Raw genomic sequence first — 16,687 nt, 5'->3', positions numbered from 1 at the left:
AGAGATACAGGAGGAGAGACTGTATCCCTCCCAGAGATACAGGAGGAGAGACTGTATCCCTCCAAGAGATACAGGAGGAGAGACTGTATCCCTCCAAGAGATACAGGAGGAGAGACTGTATCCCTCCAAGAGATACAGGAGGAGAGACTGTATCCCTCCAAGAGATACAGGAGGAGAGACTGTATCCCTCCCAGAGATACAGTAGGAGAGACTGTATCTCTCCCAGAGATACAGGAGGAGAGACTGTATCCCTCCAAGAGATACAGGAGGAGAGACTGTATCCCTCCAAGAGATACAGGAGGAGAGACTGTATCCCTCCCAGAGATACAGGAGGAGAGACTGTATCCCTCCAAGAGATACAGGAGGAGAGACTGTATCCCTCCCAGAGATACAGGAGGAGAGACTGTATCCCTCCAAGAGATACAGGAGGAGAGACTGTATCCCTCCCAGAGATACAGGAGGAGAGACTGTATCTCTCCAAGAGATACAGGAGGAGAGACTGGTGATTCCCTTTCAAAATTCAAAATTTCAAACTTTGAAAGGCCATAACATCTACACCTTTGGTCCAATTTTGATGAAACTTGGAGGGATGATGCATCTTGTTACTGACTGGACTGTGTCATTCAGTGGAGGCCGACATGTTTACTTATAACCATTTAAACATTTAACACTTTAACCATTTTTTCTTTTGAAAGTGTTCCCCATTTTTATCTCTTTTTTTGCCTTTTTTTGCAAAGCACTCTATGAACTCTGCTTTTAGATAAGTGCCTTATAATTGAAGTTTATTATTATAGTATTGTCATTACCAGAGAGTAGTGGTAAATCAAAAGGGTAAACTACCACCAAGATAAACAAATACTCATATTTTCAGAAATGCAAGATTTATATCAGCCTGCAGCTGAATTGAGTTGGCTTTACCCTCCACTACATCTCTAGTTATTATTATTATTACTGATCTCTGGTTGTGTTCATTCCAGTTTTAGAGATAATAAATTAGGAAACAGCAGTTGTCTTGCACCTGTGATGCAGCGCCATAAAAGGAAATGTTAGGATATGAAAGATACATGGCTTACATGTCTGATAAGCATGTGGTTTTTTCCCTTTCTTCTGATAGAGAGCTGAGTCTTTTTATAGTGTCTCAGCCTATTGAAGAGCCGGACTAAAGCTTTACATACAAGAAGCGGAGTCTTCAAGGAATTATCTATTCTCTCCCTGTTCTCCCATGACTCTCCCACTGGCAAGCGATAAAGGCGAGGAGAATTCCTAAGGCCTATATGCTGAAATATCCATATCGCCTATGGAAATTTAAATTAAGTTGATTGGTTTTACCCCCCCTCCCCCTCCATCCCTCCTTCTCTCCATCTCTCTCTTCCTTTCCTCAGGCTGTCAGTGTGGCCTTTTAATCACATCTCAAAGCAGGGAGTTAACAAGCAGATATCACAGCTTCTCTTCGCTAATTTAGTCCTTATTTAGATGTGTGTGTGTGTGTGTGTGTGTGTGTTGTGTGTGTGTGTGTGTGTGTGTGTATATACATAATTCTCTTGTCTCCTTTGGTGACTTGGAGAGCAGGCAATATTTCTTTCTCTCATTCTTTCTCTCTTTATCCCTTTCCCTCCCTCTCTCTCCCCCTCTCTTTATCTCTCTCTCCCTCTCTCTCTCTCCCTCTCTCTTTATCTCTCTCTCTCTCTCTCCCTCCCTCTCTCTTTCTCTCTGCCCTCTGGAAAAGTTTCAGCGGGTCTCGGAGATACAGTTCAGACACGATTGTCACGGCTCTGTACTGTAATGTATCCATTAAAATGAAATTACACCCATTAGAACGTATCAACTGACTCTCTGCCTTTCTGTTCAACTGCTGACTTTTTGTTCACTTTCTACTCATCTGGACTCACCCCATTCAGAAGAAAATACTTCTACAGAATACGCCTAGAGATATGTTTCAAAATACACAAAAAGGGGGGAAAGTGCTTGTACATGTAGCTTACATTCATTCCAAATATAGTTTAGTTTTACTTGCCCCAACAGCGCATAGGAAGTATATTTTTTACCCATTTTGTATGTATTTTCAGACATATTCTGAAGTATACAGCATGTGAAATGTAGTTGCAATTTCAGTAAGGAGTTCAATTTCACTCAAATGTATGGATGAATGGATGGATAGACAGATGAATGGATGGATAGACAGATGAATGGATGGATAGACAGATGAATGGATGGATGGACCAGAGATGGATGGACAAATTGATGGATTGATAAATAGATTGACACATGTATGGAGAAATGGACCAATGGATGAATGAATGGTTGGATTGAACCTCAATAGCATGTGGTTTTGTGCTTTAACCAGTACGGACAAATTCTGAAAATAGCCGCTTCAGTCAGAGATTGATTTGAAACCGGTCAGAGGCGATGGCTTCCCCCCTTGTTCATACACATTTCTGCCTGTTCTGCATCTTTTCTGCATACTCGGCAATCCCTTTGTCAACTATAGATTTTAAGGAAAATATGTGTGTAAATACCATTTTATCCTCTCAACTATCAGGTGACAAAAAGTAGATGTTCAGCAAAGTGTCACTTGCCTGTTTGGTGCATCTCTACAGACTATGTAACCCTAACTATCTAACCCTAAACCTGACCTTAGCCTAACCCTAACCCTAATTCTAACATTAACCCTAGCTCTAAGGTTAACTCAGACACGGAATATATATAGACTATACTTTTCACACAATTATGAGTATCACTTGAAACTCAGTAGACCTTTTAGTGACACGTTACAGTCACTTGATAGGAATTAGCTTGATAGCATTAGACTATCCAAATAAAGTGGGACCAAATTGCCAAGAGGACAAGTGGTGAGAGAGAGAGACAGTCCTGTAACCTTATGATCACAGGTTCAGTCCAAACAACAGATAGGACGTTCAGTTATATGAGCATTTCTCAGAGGCAGATAATCTCAATAATCTCATTGGTTGAGTTAAACCTCAGTGCGCGGAGCCAAAGAACCACAATTTTTAGTTAAGTTAGCTAACTGGCAAACTTGAATGGCCTTTGAACTCTGGTCAAACTATAAATGAAAAGGGCAGTGACTTCTTTCATTCATTCATTACCATGGTATTCATGATGTTGAAGGTCAGCAGCTAGCTAACTAGCTTACCTAGATAGCTATAAGCTAGTGTGGCTAGTTTGAACTTGGAAGGTCAGCTAGGCTAACAAAGATAACTTAGTACGGATAGATTTATTTTTCAGTTAGCAGCAGAATGCTAGGCTTCATATTAGCTTCCTCCTCTCTGACCTCTTGCCTTTTTCACTGGGCTGCAATCGTTACTCTGTGGTTCTTTGGCTCCGCCCACTGAGGTTTATCTCAGGATTATTTCTGATGAGAAATGTTTGTATATTTAAAACTCCAATCTGCCCCACAACAGTCAGAGCGAGTCCATCAGCAGCCATGCGCCACTGTCAAAGCGTCCTTGAACAGGAAACTGAAGCCTACCTGCTTAGTCACTGTAAGTTGCTCTGGATGTGAGCGTCTGAAATGTAAATGTAAAAGGATCACAGCGAGGTATTTAGCCACTGATCATTCCTGTGTGATTGTTTACTGACCTAGATTTAAGGCTTTTAATCATACAGCTTCTATAAAATAAAGGCTATATTCTCAGAGGGAAACACATCTAATTGGGAAGCGATTAAGCGTGTTTCACCAGACGATGGAATATTTAACCAGGTCAGTCTTCTCCAATGGAAACCGCTGATAGAGTTAGCATGGCAATGTAGAAAATGATGCTGATGCAATTTATAAACCCAGCACATGATGAAATGCTTCATTCTGTAATTGGTACATTTGTATATTTTCAGAGACGGAAGGAGGGAAACACTGACACTTGTGAAAACCAATCCTAAAATGTGACAGTTATTGTTTAGAATTGAGATAGGGCCTTTGTCCAAAAAAGGCTTAATGTAACAATTCATATAGAGTTTGACTGATATCAATATTTTGTGCCAATATTCAGTCTTTAAATTTGACCAGTTTCATGCCAAAAAAGTCCCCAAAAAATTAGTATTCAGTGTTTCTCCCTGAATTTTAGTCTTGGCATTACATTTAGACCATGGGACCATGGTCATGAGAGAGAGAGAGAGAGAGAGAGAGAGACAGAGAGAGAGACAGAGAGAGAGAGAGAGAGAGAGAGAGAGAGAGAGAGAGAGAGAGATGCTGAGCTGGTGATGTTGTTGTGTTGTCTCCAGCTCAGGATTACTCTGCTAAATAGAGGATGAAGTCATCACCACAGTCTCCAACACACACACACACACACACACACACACACACACGCACTATGGCTGTGGGCCTCACTCAAGTGTGTGTATGTAAAAGACACACACAAGGTCAGGAAACAACAATACCGACAACAGAGAGCGCGACATTTGCATAAACATAGCTTTCCATTGCTTTTAACAAATAACTGCTAACAGCTTAACTGTAGGCATCTGTACATACTCAGACAGAACACTCTGCTCTGCTCTCTCATTTATCTTGATCCGGCCTTGTTCACTAGTTTCACACTAATTATTAGCTTCGGCTGCGTCTATTTAGTGGGTAACACTTTAGCAAGGAGCGCACCGCTGAGTCATTAATTCTCGTCTCATAATTGTGCATACAAGTAGTTTATTAATACGTCTTTACGAGGGCAAATGTGGTAATTGGTGGAGAACTTCCAATTAAAAGATTATTTTATTATTATGTGAGTATTTGTTAGAATAAGAGTAGAATTAGAGTAAGGACCCAAGGTTTAGAAAGCCTGTGAGATCACAGGCAGGCACAGTTACAAGCTATAATTAGGACCTAACATGAATATTTAGGTTAACCATGCGTGACCGAGATGGCACATGACTTATTCTCTGTGTTGGCGAATTTTACCATGGGCAATGCAGGAGTGTGGTAGGGTTGCATTTAGGGCACATGTATGCAAAAACACCCAGACACACACACACATACACACACACGCAAATAGATGTCATCATGACTTATTTGTCCTGTCAAATCTGTACTTTAGGGCCACAAACCGCCGTCCACCATGGAAATAAGACGTGCACATGATTTGTCTTATCCTGATAGTTACAATATAATGTTGTTTGCTTCTAGGTACATTGTATTTTAATTTATCAAATAAATTCATTGAATCAATCAATCCTTATCTCCTGTCAGTATTGGAGCGGTGAGTTAAAATTGGTCTCAACCATCAGCTCAGGCCAAAAAAATACCCAGAATCAAAAGCTAATATGCCTGTAAGCAAGGGCGTAGGTTTGATTTTGACATTGGTAGGGACACAAATGGGGGAGGTCCGGAGGGGATGTAACCCCCACTGGAAGCTGAGGCATTTTACATTTATGATAGACTTCTGACCGCCATTTCATGTCATCTAGATCAGTGATTCTCAACCTTTTTCATATCGAGGACCCCTAGTTTAGTCCACATTAGAGCCATGGACCCCCATTTGATGAGATTTTGTCTCTCGGACCCATATCTGAGAATACTTTTATTGTTAGATATGATTTTGATCCAGAATCCCATGACTGTCTGTATTGTAGGTAGAGAGATAACAGTGAAACTAAGATCAAAACAGTCATTCTTCTACATTCTGTAATTGTGTTAACTATTTGTAAATTAAATAATGCTGAAGTTTAACAATTCATCAATTTGCTGGGGACCCCCTGGAACCCCCTCAAGGACCGCTTGTGGTCCCCGGACCCCACATTGAGAACCACTGATCTAGATAGTTATGGTAGCCAATACACTCATTAACAGACACACAGACACAGGGGTGTAGCACATTAATGAATCATTTACTCAAATTTGCCAGCTGAATGGGACTTTGAAGAGCACATTTTGTTTTAAGGCAGGTACTGTAGTACTGTTGCCTATTCAAACCAACGATCTGTATTTACATTTAAAATAATAATAATAATAATAATAATAAGATATTGTAAACTATATCCAAACCCTACATACAAACAGCTGAGTCTCCACTGCCTTGCTCCTATTTGAAGGAGCCAAACACATGCCTACGCCTGTCATTAACAGAGATGAACTGTTGGCATATTTGTTTTACATCAGTGTTGTCCAGTGTGGCAACATCAGCATTGTTCAGTCTCACTTGTGTTATGTAGGCTACTTACAGTCGTCACTCGTCACAGACGCACGCGACACGGTACTTAAATAAACTAACTCTAATGGCTAAACACAACTGTTATAAATATAATAATATAAAATAGGATGGAGTCTTCACTCGCATGCTCGCCGGTAGGCGGAGCTTTGGCTCTTCTTGCCCACAGCATTTCATACGTTAGCAAGAAATGGCAAAGCCAATCAGCGATTTTTTGGGGGGGGTTAGGGAGGCGGTGTCACGCCAATTTTTATCCGGGTGACGCAATGACATTCTAAAACAGCTGCTACTATATACTAAAGTTTCGTTACAGCGTCCGTTGCTATGCCGACACGGGACACCAATGCACTACACCAATGCAGCGGGACTCGTAGTAGAGAACGCAATCTGTTAACATTGACTAGACACTGACGGACAAAACAACGTTTATTGTCAATCAAAATAATTGCTAGGGACATTTCAGAGTCGCTTGATATTGGTAGGGACACGTCCCTACCGTCCCTACCCAATTCTACGCCCTTGCCTGTAAGTTTGCTTTGTTGTCGTTTTTGGTGCAAAATACAAGGCACAGACCATGTGTCTGCAACAAAAAGTGTTAATTTGATCTCACTGTTCCAAAATGTGTTTTATGTTCACACTTTTTGTTTGTGCTTTTTACTGAGTGTCCAGTGAAGGGCGGTGAAAGCTCAGTTGTTCGCTCTGTGTTTACAGGAATGTGTCACAGTCTGTTTAACCCGTCATCTCACTGCTGTGATTGGATGATCCACTATTTAACCTACCGGCTCAACCTTCCTCTTAACTCCTGCCTCTGTTCATCACAGACAGAAGGTCAGGGCAATAGACAGAAAACTGATGGATGGATAGGTGGATGGAAATGTATGATATATGGATACATAAAAAAACAGATTGATAGCCTGATGTGCGCCCCGTTTACTTCAGCCCTTGCATTAAGGAAGGAAAGGAAAGAAGGAAAACTCCAGCCTAAAACACTTTGTGTTAAAATCACTGAAAATGAAATCACTAACTGCAGTAGAAGTAGACGAGGCAGGTTGAGGGAAAGTGGGTTCACCAAAAACGTAAATTACAACACTTCATCACTAAATAACTCCTGGAATGCATTGAACATCACAGATTGATGATATCTAACACTGTAAGAGTATCTGAGAGAGGATTTTTCCTTTAAAGACCCATGAAATGGCATCTTTACTTCCTTGATTTGATGTATTTCCTGTTGAAACAGGCTGTTGGGGCGGGACATAACACAGTGAGTGATCATTTAAAAGTATAAACCAATGGAATATCAGTCTGGGAGAGAAAGGCAGTTTTATTTGATGGGAGGGGCGGGACTGTTCAAAAATCTGTGATGGTTTTATTGGTTGGAATTTTTATTTACTCCTACTGGTGCAGCATGAGGTCATCATTAAAGATACTGTGTTTTCCAGGAAGTAAAGGTAATGGGAGGTCATTTCATGGGGACTTTAAGGGATGTAATAGGGATAGATGGATTAAATGGATAGACCTGCTGTATGGAAAAAGAGATGCTTTGATTGGCCAAGATAGAAACACAATTATCTGTGTAGATGAACGTTTTGCTGGTCTAGTCTTGGTGCTGGGTGCTGTCCTTGGTTCTGAATATCACCTGGCAAGATGATGGGTGGCAGTTGAAGGGGTTTGACACCTTGTTAACACAAACAATAACAAGCATTGCTGTTAATTGAGGGGAGTAAACCTGCAGAAGAAAACAGCACTGTGCTTTCCCATCACTCCCCTCATTACACTGAAACATGGAGAGCGTGATGAAGCCTACTGGCAGCTGTCCGCGGTGCTGAAACACACCCAGGCAAACCCTTAGGTGGAGAGGAGCTGATTTCTCCTCCGCACTGCTTTCCTCTCTCTCTCTCTCTCTCTCTCTCTCTCTCTCTCCTGCTGAAGCTCGGCAGGATACGTCACGATGGAGAGGCCGCGGGGTTTTGAAACGTGGGCGGGAAGTTCACCGGCAGAAGCAACAAACTAGCTGCTGTATGCTGTGTGAGCATCAGTGTTTCCTCTGCAGTCATTCAGCAGCGGGGCAGCACTGAAGCCAGGTGAGGGAGGGGGGGGGGGGGGAACGGGGAGGGATTGTGTGTGAAGTGACGGGATTTCAGCAGCGTCCCCCGCCCCTCCCCCCCCCCCCCCAGCCATGCCAAACATTGCATTATTTACACATATCACTTAAAAAACACAAAGCGTCTCATGTCGTTGATCTAAGCGGGCTGTACCGATCTGTGTGTGTGTGTGTGTGTGTGTCTTGTGTGTGTCTGTGTGTGTGTGTTTGCGCTTGTGCTCAAGTGCATTGACCTTTATGCCTGCTTGTATGTGTGTCTGTGACTGGCTGTCTGTGCTTATGTGTGTGTGTGTGTGTGTGTGTGTGTGTATTTGTTTGTCTTGTGTGTCTGCAGGCTCATGTTCGTGTGTGTATGTATTTGTGTTTGTGTGAGTGTGTGTATTTGTTTGGGTTTTGCGTGCATTTGTCTTTATACGTATTTTTGTGTGTGTTGCTCACTTTTATGCCTGTGTGTGTGTGTGTGTGTGTGTGCGTGTGCATGTGTGTCAGTCAGTGTGTTGATGAAGTCGTCCTTAAACGTCCTCTCTCTTCCAACACTGTCAGCAGTGTTGACTTGGCCCAGACAGGCAGTCCGGCGTCCACAGCTTTGATCTCAGCGACCCCCCGTGGATTCTGGGAGCTGGAGTTCTCTTTTATTCTCCCCTCAGATTCTCTGTAGACTGCAGACTTTAATCTCTACCCCCGAATATCACTGTCACTGCCTCGCTTGCTGTCTCTTCCTCTGTATCTCAGCCTGCTGCTTCCATCTGTAACTCTTCCTCTCTTGATCTGCCTTCATCTGAAACTCACAGAATCTCCCTCTACATCTAACTCTGTATCCTCTCTCCTCTTTTTGCGTCTGTCTCTTAATCCAATTTCAGTCCGAAGGTGCTTTGCTGGCATGAAATATAATCACACACATCACACTCGGGATGGGAAACTCTACCTGGAAGAGCAAGTAGGCTACAGCTCAGCTCTGTCCTACTGTTGTGTACAAAGAAGTACACAAACATTTATCATTTCATAGATTCCCCAGTGAAAAACATATTATAAACAAATGGATCTCTAGTCCACATTTTAAGGCATCTAGCCCAGGCAGCTAACTAGTAGCTAGCTATCTAGTAAGCTAGCTAACGTCCCTCCTAAATTCAAGTCATTGCAGCTGTTAGAGATAACTGTTAGGTCTATCAAAAGTCCTCATATATGTGTTAGTAATGCTAGTTTTATACTGTATATAAATATATATATGTATTATGCCAATCTTCCGAGAAGAGTTTCCCACCCCGAGTGTGACGTAAATGCAGTTGAGGGTAAAACCGCCTGAACTCTCTTTATCAATCTTTCTATTTGCAGAATAGAGTTTTTAAGGCTGAAACAAATCTTACATGAAAAAGGCAGAAAATGATAAGTTTCTGAAAATATAACAGATTTTTCGTTTACAATGGGGATGACGACCATTGACTGGAGGTAATAGTTGACCCACCTCACTGATAAAGTGACATCACCATCAACACACGGTTCAATAATAGCTATATTAATCCATCACTAAATCGACAGAAAAAATGATCAAGGCACATACGATGCGCATCTTTTTTTCAGTGTCCTTCCTGGCTGGAAGTGGGTCAGGTTGATACATATTTTGCAGTGTGACGCACACTCTTTTCCCTCCTCGAATATGTTGTAATTGGGGAAAGGTTTTCAAAGTTAGTACATAATGATCTGTCTCTATCTGCACTTCTCTCTCTGTGTCTCCTCTCTAGTCTAGTTTTTCTCCCTTACCCCCTGTGGTTCTGGTTTTTGGGGAAGTGAGTTCGGGTTGTGTCTGAGGAGAGTCTTGTCATCTAGTTTATATGCACAAAGAGGATAGTTTATTCTTTGAAGCAGGAGAGCGAGTTGAAAAAAAAGTGAAAGTTTGAAAGGGAATAAAAATCATGAAGCTCTAATTTGCGGTTCATGTTTGAAGGAAAACTTTTTCTGTTTCTTTCAGCGAGTCGAGTTCTGGTTTGGATGTGGGCTGCATTCCTAGCTGGCAATCAACCAGTGTGTGTGTGTGTGTGTGTGTATGTGTGTGTCAGTGTGTTTGTGTGTGTGCGTCTGTATGTGTGTGCGTGTGTGTGTGTGTGTGTGTGTCTCAAGGATCTTAAACACAGCAGCATTCTAGAGGAGAGTTCCGTCGTTGTTATGGTTACGCTCGGTTTCCGCGGACACCCTGGCAAGACTGGTTCCACTATCGCCATAACAACGGTCGAACTTCTCAGCTTCCATCCAGAGGAGAGAGGAGCCTCGCAAACAACTCTGATCAATGCTTCATGTTGGAAACACAAACACACAAAAATAGCTAGAACCAGTTAACTGAAGATTTAAGGTCGGTGTTACCTGTGAAACCTTTTCACGCAACTCTGTTGCTCATCGGAGTTGCACTGTGTCACCCCTGCACTTAACTGAAAAGTTGCATGCAACCTGGTTTGAACTTTTTGCAACTAGATTCATGCAACAGCCAATTAAAATGCTGATATCACATCACTTGACATTGAATTGGGCCAGTTATAGTACTGCTACGAACAGCTGATAGCGTAACTAACAAAAACAATGGACAGCATACAGCTTGTGACATGGACCCAAGAAAACAAAAACAATGGACAGCATACAGCTTGTGACATGGACCCAAGAAAAATAAATTACAGTTTAAATACTTTAGTGTTCCAGGTAGTTTAAATATTCCCAGTATAGAAAGTTAACTTGGCAGTCGACATTAGCTGGCGTTAGCTTAACCGCTAACTGTGGACATAGTTTACGTTATGTTAATATTATGCCACAACAAAGAGATGTAATATGCTGAATTAGTTAATTAATTACTTTTTAACTTGATGTCAACACACAAAATAATGTTTGCTGTTGTAAAACAGAGATTTGAACCAGCAACCTTCTGGTCACAATCCTGTTTCTCTCCAGGCTGCTGCCGCCTCAGGCTGGAGGTTTCCCCCCCACACTTAGTGAAAATTACTCACACACAGAAGTTTTGCTTTTCCTTATCTGTCCCCAAGGTAAGAACTGAATTAGGCAAAAGTGATTTCATGTGTTCGGGTCTGTCTTTATACAACTTAGGCTTTTATTTAAAGCTAGAGGAGCTGGTCTCCCTTGGTGAGTGTAAACTGATTATGAAGTATGTTGAGGTGGACTCAATAAGGAGCTGTCCATGCTTTGTTTAGCTGAGATCTATATATATAAACCCCTGAGCCTGCTGGTCTGCTGTTGAACTGCTGCTTTTTGAGTGCTCATACAGTGAATATTGACTTTGCTCTTACCTTTAATGAGACTTTGATTGTGCTTTTGCCTTTGTATATTTTCATATGTTGATTGTTCTGCAACTTTTTGCTGCCTGCCTTGTTGCTGCTCTCTTGGCTCGGTCTCCCAGGAGACAGAAATTCCTAATCTCAAGGTTAAGTAAGTGGAGTAAATAGCAAACGTAGCAAGTTTTTGACTGTATTTAGCCTATAGGACATAATCCTTATTTCATATTTCAACTATATTTTGATGTAGTTGAGAGAACGGTCTAACGTGTGTGTGTGTGTGTGTGTGTGAGAGAGAGAGAGAGAGAGAGAGTTGGTGTATGAGAGTGTGTATGACTGTGACACAGGGATGAAATCGTCCCCCATTTCTCCTTTTCCTTTCTCTCCACCCACATCTCTCGTCTTTCCTCTCTTCCTCCTCTCTCTCTCTTCCCCTATCACCCCTTTCCTCTCTCTCTCCCCCCCCCCCCCCCTCCTTTCTCTTCCTTGACCAGAATAGAAAGGAGTCGTCAGCTGTTCTAGACATCTCAGTAGTTTCCTGAAACACAACCCCAGCCCGTCTGTCTCCCTCTCTATTGATTAGAGCTTAAAACAGATCTGCTAGTGGAGCGGCTCTCCAGACCTGCAGCCTATCTGAAGTGCGTTCAGGAGAATTCAATGTCTCACAATGTTAACAAATGCCTTCTCTCTCTTGTCTATTGATTAGAGCTTAAAGCAGGACTGCTAGCAGAATAGTTCTCCGGGCCTGCTGCTGCGTTCAGGAGAATTCAGCGTTACAGGATGTTAACGAATGTTGGATGTTAACTCTTTCTCTCGTTTTATGCAACATCTACATATCTAATATGTGACAACACACATTTGTGTTACTTTTAAACATCTCAGTACATATCATCGCTGTCGGGTGAAAACCTTGTATCTCCAAAATGTCGTCTTTTTATGGAACTAAGAATAGCAGCCTTGTTTTTAGCTTGATAATTTTTTTAATTCATCCTGTGGGATTTTGAAAAGGTTTTATATAAGCTCAAGAGGTCGGACAATTTTCTCAACCCAAAGAGGAAGATGTAATCCTTCAATTCACATGAAAACATCAAAATCACCAAAACTGGAGTTATGAGGTTTTCACACGGCAACAGACACATACTCTTTGAAAAGCAATACAAATGTGTGTTGTCACAAACCGCTGAATATAACACATCATTATTAAGAGTGTGTCTGGGGTACGTTCAGGAGAATTCAGTGTTTCAGGACATTGATAAATGTGTTGTTTCTCTACTGGCTATTAATTGGATCTAAAACCAGTTTGCCAGCCTATTGTTCTGCAGACTGAAGACAGAGAAAACGTGCTCTACTCGTCGGCTTAGATCTCTTCATATATTTAAGGCTGCTCCCAGCCACAGATAAGATATTATCAGACAATAAATATGTAGAGCGAGCACTCACTGTTCTCTTCTTCCAATTCTATTTTTATTATTACCTTTGAAGCAACAGTCCACTGAAACACACGATACACACATGCCTTGACACAATTGTTCTGCAGGCCTGCAGCAGGTCTGCACATAGTGACACACAACATGTAAGACTGATTAGTTACTCTAAGGGATACCTTGAAAAATTGATAGCAGTGCATTTTAAGGGAAACGGGAGGACAAATGTAGAAATGTTTTCCTTGAAATGTAATAAGTGTCTGGTAACCTATTCAAGTTTAAAAATGTCTAATGCAAAGGTTAGTCGTATTTTTGTCTATTTTCATAAGGTTTCCCATTAGCTGCCACTGAGCTGACCTCCATTGTTGCTTGATCCATGAAAGACAGAAGGAAAATAAGAGAAAAGTAAAACAGATAGATAGACCAGGCAAAGACTCCCATACTGTGCATCCATCCATGGAAATAAATAATAAATCATTACTCCGAGCTTATCTGGTGAAGAGGAAAAGACAAACTAAAGCTCCAAATGTCAAGACAAATGTTTCTTTAATAGCTTTCTGTGTAATTCACAGAACCGTCCTTTTGGCCCCGTGATTCACGACCCGCCACCTACTGTATGTTGCATTTCGGTCCGCCGCCCACCGCGCACTTCTCTTCCCCGGCTTTCTTACACAGTGACTCACGCTTCACGTTGTCTCCGCAGACAGAAGTCAAGCGATGTTTTAATGAGCCCGGACCCCAAGGTGAGGAAAACAATTACTGATGCAGGTGGTGGGGCGAGAAAAGTTTAAGAACCCCCCTGATTTATTCCATGTTTGTTCTTCTTATTTATTCCTGTTTTGCAGAGGGAAGATTGTCCGTTTGTTGTTGTGACTTTGTGGTTGTGTTTTGCCCCGAGCCTCGCTGCTCCCTCTCTCTCTCCATTGGAGAAGAGACAAATAGTGGGAGACACCACAGGCTGGGGGGCAGACGCCATGGCCCAATTATCTATCTGTTTTCCCTTGTTTTTTTGTCTCTTTCTCTTTGTACTTAACCCCCGCTTTCTCTTTCTCTCTCCGTCTCTCCCCTTTTTTTTCCAAATCTCTCTCTCTATCTTCTTAGCTTGTTTCCCTGCCTGTCTGACTGACTGACTCCATCTCTCTCTCTCTCTGTTATTCTCTCTCTCTCTCTCACTAAATCTGTATTTTTTTCCTATCTCCCCCTCCCTCCCTCCCTTCCATCCATCTATCTCTCACTTAAACTAATGAATATTTCACATAGAAATGCTATTTATAGATGTGACATCGTTCCTCCACTCCACTCGTCAAACTCAAGCTTTCTCATCTGCTCGTTTTATTCTATCGCTATCAGATCGAGGTCGAGTTTCAAGTCACTTTCAATTATCATCAATTCATAACGTAAATGTGTTTTTTTTTCTCAATCGCTCATGTATGATGGATGGTTCACTCTAATATGTTTTGTTACAGATCAACTTTTATTAACCTTTTTGTCTCAGAGGAAAAAATCCAGCTCCTGATTTGATTAAACTGAAAGCGAGTTGAGTCCAGCTCTCGTTCTGATGTCTCCAGCTCCTTTAAAATGCTGCTCATCCTCCAGGAACCTTTCTTTACCTCTCTTGCTTCTTTGTCTTCTTTGTATATAATATAAACTATAAAGTATCTAATATATCTTTTGTACGCTATCTCTCTCTGATGATAGTTTTTAGCCATGTTGTTGCATTAAGATTCAGACGGCAGGCAGTACATGGCAAACTGGGCATCATTCTTTTTCGAGAGGTGACAGTAAAAACGAACATTTTAACAGTAGAAAGGCCAGGCTGCTATCAATTGACGATAGAATTGAAATATTTCATCTTTCAAAATGTCCCTCTATGACCTCTATCACCAAGGAAATAGCAGTTATACTTACAGTATATTTACCCACTGCATTTGATGGTTTGTTGGCCTCAAAATCCATCAGCCTCTCTGGTGTTAAGCCTAACTTGTGTACAGCTTGTTTTGGGGTCCCAACGCAAACTCATTTATTCCCTCACAGAGACAGGGTTCATCAAGTTCAGCATGTTTGGGTTTGGCAGAAACAAGTCCACAACCTATTTTTGGATCCCGCCCCATACGTAAAGAAACACTTACAGTATTTCTGTAGTTCTGTAATTTATTCACTCACATAGGCTAGTTTAGATAAAAATCACTACAAGCTACAAGCAGTCAGTATGTGTAACCCTGTTAGCCTCCGAGTCACCAAGCTTTAAAGTCATCTTTAACCCCCCCCTCCCCTCCCCTTTTAACCCATGAAGGCTTATTCACCCCACTGCCTGCTCACTCAGTCACATAAATGGGACGGCAGTGCAGTACGCATGCTTGACCGCTGGTTTGATTTGATTTGACTCCATTGCCTTGGCCTTGCTCTGTGTGTGTGTGTGTGCGCGTGTGTGTGTGTGTGTGCGCGCAAATTGCAAGCAAGTGTTCAGGCATGCATATAAATATGGGTGTGCGTGTATGTCAGTGCTTGTGTGTGTGTGCATGCATACAGGATGTGTGTGTGTGTGTGTGTGTGTGTGTGTGTGTGTGTTTGCCCTCTGTGTGTTTGTTCAGCAGTAACAATGAGGAAAGTGGACCTTGGAGACATTGCTGATGAAATCAAAAGAAACAGCTCCATATTTCTCTGTTCTCGCCTCACACAAAAACGGATAAATATTGTCTTTTGTTTCAGGGTGAAACATGCGGCACTCGGTTTTTCAAGCTTTTTCCTCTAAATGGTTCTTCGGTTATTTTTTAGACTAGTTTTAGATATAAATACCTCTAATATAATATCAGGGGGCATTTTAATTGTGCTGTGACCTCCCTTAGGGTCTGAAAACATTTCTCTATTCTGCCTTAAATGCAAAAAAGTTAGTCAACGGTTTAATTCCAAAACACTATATGAAATATATGAATGCCACCTGAAATTCATTAGTCAATATTTCATAAATTTGGAGGATTTCATCTTGAAAATGTAACTGTTTTGTAAGCAAAGATATCAGATTGTGCTAATAACTTCAACAGCATTCCATAATGAGTTGGAGTTATAATGCCAGCAGTGGGTTTTTTTTTTAAGAAAAACACAAATGGAGGGCATCTCATTTTGGGATGAAACTCTTGAAGGGTTGCCTCTTAATTTCATCAGATGTTCCCCTGTTTTTTCACTGTTTTTCTTCCTCAGAAGAAAATGAACTCTTGTCTCTCGTTCTGTTAGTTTATGTCGGTGGATTTATTTAGGTTTCTCATGGTGTCTCTATGCGCTCTGCTGTGCATTCCCTGGCTCTGTGTGTGTGGTGGGTGTATGTACAATGGGATTTGACTTGTTGTTGCATCTGTGTGTCTATGGATTTATGCACATGTCTAGACTGAGACTGTGCAATGTGTGCAATGTGTCTGTTGTGTCTTCTATGTGTGTGTGTGTGTGTGTATGTGTGCATCTCTATCTGTTGCCATGCGTATGTACTGTACATACATATTGTTGTATGTGTGTTCATGCATGTGTGGAGGTGTGTGTAAGCTTTTGTGTCCTTCTATGTATGTGTGTGGGTGGGTGTGTGTGTGTGTGTGCGTGCCCCGCAGGCTACCATACAGACAGCATCCCATTGAATTACTATAATGGGCTGGTAATGGGCTGACTGAGTGGCTGAGGGCGAGGAGGGAGTGGGAACACGCCAGAGGCTGCAGCGCCGCAGCTTACAGGTTTCACAGTCAGTGGGTCAGG

General features: G+C 41.8%; 1 protein-coding gene across 1 annotated transcript in view; it reads right to left on the bottom strand.

Annotated features, from left to right (window-relative positions):
- dynlrb1 (dynein, light chain, roadblock-type 1) overlaps positions 1–15,774 on the bottom strand; it is a 242,234-nt gene extending 226,460 nt beyond the window's left edge. Inside the window, exon 1 of the mRNA XM_078283569.1 lies at positions 15,768–15,774. Coding sequence (XP_078139695.1) covers positions 15,768–15,769 — 2 coding nt within the window. The 5' untranslated portion in view covers positions 15,770–15,774. The remainder of the gene's footprint in view (positions 1–15,767) is intronic.
- Positions 15,775–16,687: the final 913 nt, after the last annotated feature.

The sequence above is a fragment of the Centroberyx gerrardi genome, chromosome 5, assembly GCF_048128805.1.
Source record: "Centroberyx gerrardi isolate f3 chromosome 5, fCenGer3.hap1.cur.20231027, whole genome shotgun sequence".
In the NCBI taxonomy this organism is placed as follows: Eukaryota; Metazoa; Chordata; class Actinopteri; order Beryciformes; family Berycidae; genus Centroberyx; species Centroberyx gerrardi.
Note: the sequence above shows the minus strand (reverse complement) of the source record. Positions and strands in the feature narration are given on the sequence as shown.